We start from the raw sequence: 8,858 nt of genomic DNA, 5'->3' as shown, positions 1-8,858 counted from the left end.
CAAGCGATCACGCGACCTCCCCTTGCAGCGCTGCCCACGTCTGCGCCAAGTGTCTATCTCGGTCCATTCTTATTCGGAGAACGAGGCCGTCGAGCTCAACAGCCTGCTTGCAGTCGTCACCCACCCGCATGTCGAGGATGTAAGCATTGTCATGCAGCGCGCGACTATCGCGCCGCCGCGACTTTGGCATCTTTTGGCAGCGTGGCTCTCGACGGCGCCGGCGACGAAGCTCCGATTGGCTTATATCGCCCGAATGGACGACGATGCTGTCATCGCGTTCTGCGATGCGCTCCAAGCCAACACAACCCTCCAAGAGCTTATTGTCTACGACGTACCGAGTCTCAATGGCTTCCACGGTCGCACGCTCCCAGTGTCGTTGAAAAACTTGGCGTGGAAGATCCGCCCTAACAGATTCGTCGACGACACAACGCTGACGGACCTTGCGACCGCCGTCGGGCCCACGCAGCTCGAGCATCTTCTCTGCAACGGCTTTGGGCAGCTGGCGACATGCCCGGCCGCGGCGCCGATGCTGTCGCAACTGCAGTGCCTCATCGTCTCCGGTGTGAACGCCGACAACATGAAGGCATTGATCGACGGCTTGTCGTCGGTCCCAGCGCTGACGTCTCTGACGGCTCGCACTTGCGACCTCTCGTTGTCGGCGGAGCTGCTCATGGAGACGCTCGCGACGACGTGCGTGCATCTCTCGATGCTGCATGTCAGCGATCAGAGGGTGACGCGCGATGGGTCTGCGGCTGTGCTGTCTGGCGTGTTGCGATTGCCACACTTGACGACGCTTACCCTGCCAATGCGTCTGCTGGATGTCTTGCACGTGCTTCCAGAGCTCGTTGCTGCGGGCCGCCACCTTCGCCGCCTCACTTTGATGAACATCGGGCGTGACATCTACGATATGGGGAAACGAGCGATCTGCAAGGCGCTGGCACAAGTCCCCGACGTCCCATTTGTGCTTCAGACGTTGTCAGAAGACATGGACAAGTTCGTGGTCAACGCGCTCAGCCCACGCGCCGATCGTCGCCACCAGTGCGAGTTGCATTTCTAAGCGTGCAAAATAGCAACTATTGTACTACACATTTTTGTTGGATTCCAGGTGGCGAGTGTGATAAAGCAACTTTGTGGCTCCGATACCAATGGGAAAAGATGAGAAACGGACAACGCATACGGGGCTTGAGCCTCGTATCTATTGTAATACGGTTGGTTGTCCTTGTCGCGAAATTTCCACACGATGTACTACAGTGTTAGTCAGATTAAAGGCGCACCCCATTTTCAAAAAAATGCGTAAACCTTCAATATTAAATAATTGAGCCCTGACATAATAAATTAGAGGTATCGTGATGTGGAGGTATACAATCAAACGAATGGTGTCGATTTGATCACAGCAGAGCCACCCTGCAGGCCTCCTGAAGTACGTTGATTAAACTGCTTGAACGTTTATTGGGACTGAACCCGCGACCACCCCTCGCACTCCTACAACGTATCCACTGCGCCAGCAGGCCAAGTATGCAAGATGAAAGGTATTATATATAAGTGTTATATCGTACGGAAAATACGATGCTGTTTTCCGGAAATATTTTGCAATGGGGTGCGCCTTTAATCTGACTAACACTGTAGCATACCAACAACAACAATCTGTATTCGATGTCGCTGTGCACACTTTCAGAATGGTATTCCACCTTTCAAACCCTTCGACTACGAAGGGCTATGTATCGCAGTGTCGTGAGGCGCCCATCGCCTTTTGGTTCCAGACCTCGCCGAGTGGCCAAGGAAGGTTCACGGCCCCTCCTACGACCTTAAAGCTACAGAGAAGATTTCCTCGCTGGTGCAAATCAAGGACCCGCGTAACGTGGCGTGACCGGTGTGAGACACCGATCCCTCAAGGCGCTTGAGCAAATCCAAGCTCAGACAGCTGTCTCGTAATGATAGCAACGTCTTTTGGCAGGCTGTCGACTGCTGACGGAATGAATCACATCCCTTTTTACGGCTTTAGACGGACAGTATTGTTGTGCCACGTCATGGATACCGCCAACCGCGCGGCAGACGAAGCGTTCGTCAAGCTCAGTGATTTTCTGCCCGTTTTCGCCCACCTCCATGTCGAGACGCTGTCCGTCGACCTCAGTTTCGCTCGCGGCTCTTGGCTCGTGGCTCGCGACAGCACCGGCGACGTCGCTCCACCTCCTATACATTGCGCGCATCGGCGATGCGCTTCAAGCCAGATCGACGCTCTGCGAGCTGAGTCTCTCCAACGCTCCAAGCCTTCGTGGCTTGCACCAAGGGATGGCCGTGGCGTGCATCTTTGGATGTCAACCCTGCGACGTTTTCTTGCATTGGATTGGCTGCTGGAGATTTACTGGAGACTTTCTATCAATCGGATCGTGCATCCGGATACGAAACTTGGACGCTCGCCGGTCACCGGTTCTGGTACCACAAACCAAGATGAATGACGGCGTGCGCAAGCAGAAGGCCGCCCGTGTGACGCTGCCCGACGCGCTCGCCCTTCCGCACGTCATCGAGGCCATTGCCACGAGCTTGGACAACCAAGCGGACTTGATGAGCTTTCTGCATGCGGTGCCACGCTCGCTCTGGACGCCGGCGCTCTCGGCCTTTCGCGACTGCACCTTGACAACGCCATCAACGGTCATCGCCAACTGGCCGCACATTGTGCTGCACGACATGGAGTTTCCGCCTTTGGTCTTGGCGCTGCTGGCGGCGACGCTGCCGCTGCGTCCACGCATCGAACTCCAGTATGTGATCCGCGACGCAGCGCGACTGGCCTCGCTCGTTGCCGCCCTCGGACCTGCGCTCAGCTGCGTCTTTCTCGATTTCGACGAAGGCGCCATGACTAAAGGCCAAGGCCGCGCGATCAGCAACCTCCTCTTGCAGCGCTGCCAACGTCTGTGCCAAGTGTCTATCGATGCCCATTCTTACTCGGAGAACGGGGCCGTCGAGCTCAACGATCTGCTCGCTGTCGTGGCCCACCCGCATGTCCACGACTTGTCTCTTGACCTCCGGGGCGTGACTACCGCGCCACGACTCGGGCATCGCTTGGCAGCGTGGCTCTCGACGGCGCCAGCGACGAAGCTCGGATTGGCCGATGTCGCCCAGATGGACCACGAGGGCGCCATTGCGTTCTGCGATGCGCTGCAAGCCAGCACAACCCTTCAAGAGCTCGCTGTCGAAAACGTCCGCAGCCTCGGTGGCTTCCATGGTCGTACGCTTCCCGTGTCATTGAAGAGCTTGACTTGGGATATGCCGTTCATTAGAGCCGGCGACATTGCAACGATGACGGACCTTGCGACCGCCGTCGGGCCCACGCAGCTCGAGCATCTTCTCTGCAACGGCTTTGGGCAGCTGGCGACATGCCCGGCCGCGGCGCCGATGCTGTCGCAACTGCAGTCCCTTACGGTATCCGTGTTTGACGATGACCACATGCCGGCATTGATCGCGGGCTTGTCGTCGGTCCCGGCGCTGGCATCGCTTGAGCTTCGCGATTGCAACCTCTTGACCCCGATAGAGCTGCTCATAGACACGCTCGCGACGACGTGCATGCATCTCGAGACGCTGTCTGTCGACGATGAGGATTTGACGCACGATGGGTCTGCGGCTGTGCTGTCTGGCGTGTTGCGATTGCGACGCTTGACGTCGCTGAGCCTGTCAATGTGTCTGCTGGATGTGTTGCACGTGCTTCCAGAACTCGTTGCTGCGGGCCGCCACCTTCGCCGCCTCACCTTGAATACCATCGGGCGCGACAACTACGATCTGGAGAAGCGAGCGATCTGCGAGGCGCTGGCGCAAGTCCACGACGTCCCATTTGTGCTTCAGAGGCTGCCAAAAGCATGGACAAGTTCGTGGTCGACGCGCTCAGCCCACGCGCCGATCGTCGCCACAAGTGCGACTTGGATTTCTAAGTGTTCCAAATAGCAACTATTGTACTACACATTTTTGTTGGATTCCAGGTGGCGAGTGTGACACAGCAACTTTGTGGTTGCGATACTGCGCTTTGTGGTTCTGACGCGCCGTGTAGAGGTGCTTATACGACAGCCTTTCACCGCCGCTTGTAAAAAATCAGAAAGTGGAGCTCCCTCCGGGACTCGAACCTGGTGGTGGGCCAGTGTCCAAACCTCGACTAAAAGAAGTCGACGCGAACACAGCCTTCGTGACGTAATATTCCGACAACAACAAACCGTCTTCGGTGTAATAGCTGTGCACACTGTCACAATCCTATCCCACCTCGAAACCATTCGACTACGTAATTTAGGGCTATCGCAGAGCGGCATCAACCTTTCCAAATCCTTGCGACGCCTTGTCAGGCTGCCACGTACTCCAAATAAAAGTATCAATGTTTCGATTTTAGAAATGCAATCGACAACCGTTGCCTCGATCATCGTGCCCAGCAGTGCGTCCCGCGCCAACATCGTTTTCTGGCAGCGCCTTCAGGACATACGGGACGTCGTTGGCCCTCGGGCGATCCGTGCTACATGTGTGTACACACACCTGCAGTTTGTGCGTGGCACGACCTAGCTCGCCCAGAGTCGGGCGCACCGACAAAGACATAACGCCACCGCTTTGGCGCGAGTGGTGGCGTCGCATCCGCATCGAGTGTTCGGTCGACAGCGCAGTATCATTGGTTTCACTTGTGCCCATCTTTGGCCCCACGCGGAGCACCCTCATGATCGAGTTTGGCCGTCCTAGTCGACGGCCAATGGGGTTGGATCTGCGATATATTCTCTTGCAGCAGTGCTTACGTCTGCGCCAACGGAGCATCTACGGCGTGGGCCAGGAGGAGGCCACCATGTCGCTCAACGATCTGCTTGCAGGAGCTGTCACCCATCCGCACGTCAATCCGCTCCCTTTGTACGTACTTGGACGCTGCTAACACGCCAAGACTCTGATCCATAATGCTTCCTTCGTCGTAAACGAGGTGCCAGAAAATATCGGTGCAGACGTGGTCGACGCCCTTGGGCTGCGCGCCGATCGGTTCCGTCGCTGTCGCTTGGCGCTATAACTAGTACGAAGAAAGCAGGATGGGCATTGGAGTATGTGGATCGCATTCATATGGGAAGGTGCTTGCTTTGGGCTGGAGAGGGATAGTTTCTCGCGGAACGCGTGAAAGTGGGTTTTCGTACCATGGCCAAGCAAGGGCGCCATCTTATCAAAAAACGCAGGCCGATCGTTGGACACGTGGCCAAGCGGATGGCGAGGGACGCACATCAAGTGGCCCACTTGATGTGCGTCCCTCGCCGGCATTGTCTCTTCGTCCCACTTGAGGTGGGACGCGATAACAACACGGTTGTGAACGGACAAAGAATGTTCCCGCGAGCCGCTCGCCTTCTGAGCGGCGCGTGCGTTGGCTTTGCCCTGGCGCTGCTTTTGCACCCGCACAGCCTTCTCTTCAAGTGTCTCGCTCGCCTTTGTTGCTATTCTGAGATGGTGGTGGTGCACACAGACAACCCCGGCGCAACACCACATAGCGCAACGCCACAGAGCTTGAGCGACATGGCGCCAAGATGGTACACTGTAAGACTTTCGTACGGTTGTGCCACGTCATGGGCACCGCCAACCGCGCGACGGACGAAGCGTTTGTCGAGCTCAGTGTTTTCTGCCCGTTTTCGCCCACCTCCATGTCGAGACGCTGACCGTCGACCTCAGTTTCGCTCGCGGCTCTTGGCTCATGGCTCGTGACAGCGCCGGCGACGTCGCTGCACCACCTTTACATCGCGCGCATCAACAAAAACGCTACTATTGTCTTTTGTAATGCGCTTTAAGCCAGACCGACGCTCTTCAAGTTGAGTCTCTCCAACGTTCCCAGCCTTCGCGGCGTGCATTGGGTGGCTTGGCCGTGGTGTGTGCATTTGTAGCTTTGGATGTCGACCCTGCGACGTTTGCTTGCGTTGGATTGGCTATTGAAGATCGACTTTCTGCCAATCGAATCGTCAGCCGGATATGAAATTTCGAAGCTGGATTTCAAACACAAACCAAGATGACCGACGGCGAGATCAAGCAGAAGGCCGCCCGTGTGACGCTGCCAGACGCGCTCGCCCTTGCGCATGTCGTCGAGGCCATTGCCACGAGCTTGGACAACCAGAAGGACTTTAGCAGCTTTCTCCACGCGGTGCCACGCTCGCTCTGGAGGCCGGCGCTCACGGCCTTTCTCGACTGCAGCACGACAACGCCGCCTTCGGTCCACGCCTACTGGCCGCACATCAAGCTGCGCGACATGGACTTGCCGCCTTCGGTATTGGCGCTGCTAGCGGCGACGCTGCCGCTGCGTCCACGCATTGAGATCAAGTGCCCGATCCGGAACGCAGCGCAACTGGCCTCGCTCGTCGCCGTCCTCGGCCCTGCGCTCAGCAGCGTCCGTCTTCATTTTCTCGGCCACTACGTGGTCGATCGCCAAGTCCACGCGATCTCGAGTCTTCTCTTGCAGCGCTGCCCGCGTCTGCGCCAAGTGTCCATCCGCGTGGAGACCCAGTACCGGGCGACCGAGGTAGCCGAGCTCAACGGCCTGCTCGCTGTCGTCGCCCACCCGCATGTCCACGACTTGTCCCTCAGTCTTTTCAGCCTGCAGCGCGCGACCACTGTACCGCGACTCGGCCATCTCTTGGCTTCTTGGCTCTCGACGGCGCCAGCGACGAAGCTCCGATTGGTCTGTAACGTGGCAATGGACGACGATGCGATGATGGCCTTCTGCGATGCGCTGCAAGCCAACACGACCCTCCTAAAGCTCACTATCGGCCACGTCCCGAGCCTCAATGGCTTCCATGGCCGCACGCTCCCAATGTCGTTATGGAGCCTTGAGTGGAATGTGAACTCGAATGAAGTTGTCGACGCCGCAACGCTGACGGACCTTGCGACCGCCGTCGGCCGCACGCAGCTCGAGCGTCTCGAGTGCAACGTCTTTGGCCAGTTGGCGACATGCCCGGCCGCGGCGCCGATGCTGTCGCAACTGCAGTCGCTCATGGTCCATAAACTGGGCAATGGCACCATGGAGGCATTGATCGCGGGCTTGTCGTCGGTCCCGGCGCTGACATCGCTAGATCTTCGCAATTGCAACCTCTCGTCGTCAACGGAGCTGCTCATGGAGACGCTTGCGACGACGTGCATGCATCTCGAAACGCTGCTTGTCATCGATCAGCAGCCGACGCGCGATGGACTCACCGCTGTTCTGTCGGGCGTATTGCAATTGCCACGCTTGACGACGCTGAGCCTCTGGATGCCTCCGCGGTGTGCGTTGCATGTGCTTCCAGAGCTCGTTGCTGCGGGTCGCCACCTTCGCCGCCTCTTATTGATGGCCATCGGGCGCGACAACGACAAGATGGAAGAACGCGCGATCTACCAAGCGCTGGCACTGACCCACGACGTCCCATTTGTGGTCGACACGCTGCCAGAGGACATGGATGGCTCCGTCGTCGACGCCCTCAGTCCACGCGCGGATCGGTCCAGCCGTTGCTACTTGTTTCTGTAATCGTGCGAGACCATAAAGTGTTGTTGAGCGTGTTTCTGCATTGTGGAGTTGTGAGCTCGCTCTGAACTGCGACCGTCCTCCGTGCTTTGTATCCGGATAGGACGACGAGTTCCGAACGGAGATGGCTCTTGTTGTTGGCATTGATGGTAGAGCTCTGGACGACGTGGATAGTTGCGCTCAAGGTGCGGGGCTGGTACCGCAGCATGTGGCGTCCTTACGCAGAGACCACTTTTTTAGCGCGATGAGCTGGCACGCTGCGAGCGTGTTTTATGACACGCGAAACGCCTGCGACATGCATTCCGTCGCGCCCTTGGCGAAGCTTCGCGGCACTTTGAGCGTTCTCTGTGTTGCAGCGGAGGGCCCCCGAGAGTCTCTTTCTGGAGCATGGACCATGCTGAGAAGTCGTCGTGTGCTGCTGCAATTAGTCGATGCTACGAGGTACTCACTCCACCCGCCACCATTGCCAACGACATTGATGACCTGTGTGGCGTACTAGGTACCAGACACGTACCAGAAGACGTCATCTCCCAGCCCAACGAAGGAAGTGATGAAGGAAGAGGAAGATGATCCTCGAAATGTGTCCCATCGCGTTCTTGTGGTCGGTGCGTGTCTCTCGGCCGCGTACGCTCGCAGTGCTTTGTGCATTTGGCTAAAAGCACGCAACTTGAATGCTGCAGCACGCTCTCGCGGAGCCTGTTTCGCCTTCCGTACACGCCGCACGCTGGCTGTTGCATGCGTCCGCTGCTTTAATCGGTCATGGCATGGTCATTGCCGTCCGTTGGACGTGCCATGGCTTTGGCCTCTACGATTGCCACGCCCCTTTTGATCAGAAGTGGCCTACGTTTTTGATAATGGGCACTAGTGTGCACAATCTATGCACTATGCGCCCGCGATGTGGATGGAGGGTATGGTAGCGCAGATGCAAATCGCTAGCAGAGCTGCTAGCGCTGGCACGGCCTCGCAGGAGGCGTGGCATATCGCCTTCCGAGCCTTAAAGGGGGTGCATTTATCCAAGGACGCCGCCCGTGCCAGGTGCTATCCGGACGTTTATGCGGACAGTCTTATCGCACCACAAAATCCCCATTTTGCTTTTTCGCCGGAAATCCATGGACGCGGCGAGCTTGACGGCCAAGATCGCGGACCAGGGCGCCCTCGTCCGCGACCTCAAGGCGAAGAAGGCCTCGAAGGAGGAGGTCATGGCGGCGGTCGCGGGCCTTCTCGCGCTCAAGACGACCTTCAAGGAGGTCACGGGCGCCGACTACGTCGACCCGAACGCCAAGCCGGCGGCCGAGAAGAAGCCCAAGGCGGCGGCGCCTGCGCCGGTCGCGGACCCGACCAAGAAGAGCAAGAAGGAGCTCAACAAGGAAGCCAAGAAGGCCAA

The 8,858-nt window shown here is 57.8% G+C and overlaps 1 protein-coding gene across 1 annotated transcript in view; it reads left to right on the top strand.

Annotated features, from left to right (window-relative positions):
• Nucleotides 1-8,583: 8,583 nt before the first annotated feature.
• SPRG_19636 (hypothetical protein) overlaps nt 8,584-8,858 on the top strand; it is a gene marked incomplete at both ends in the record, with an annotated part of 2,875 nt that continues 2,600 nt past the window's right edge. Inside the window, one exon of the mRNA XM_012343477.1 lies at nt 8,584-8,799. Coding sequence (XP_012198867.1) covers nt 8,584-8,799 — 216 coding nt within the window. The remainder of the gene's footprint in view (nt 8,800-8,858) is intronic.

Source organism: Saprolegnia parasitica (assembly GCF_000151545.1).
Source record: "Saprolegnia parasitica CBS 223.65 unplaced genomic scaffold supercont2.13, whole genome shotgun sequence".
Lineage (NCBI taxonomy): Eukaryota > Oomycota > Saprolegniomycetes > Saprolegniales > Saprolegniaceae > Saprolegnia > Saprolegnia parasitica.
This window is presented reverse-complemented; position numbering and strand designations above follow the sequence as displayed.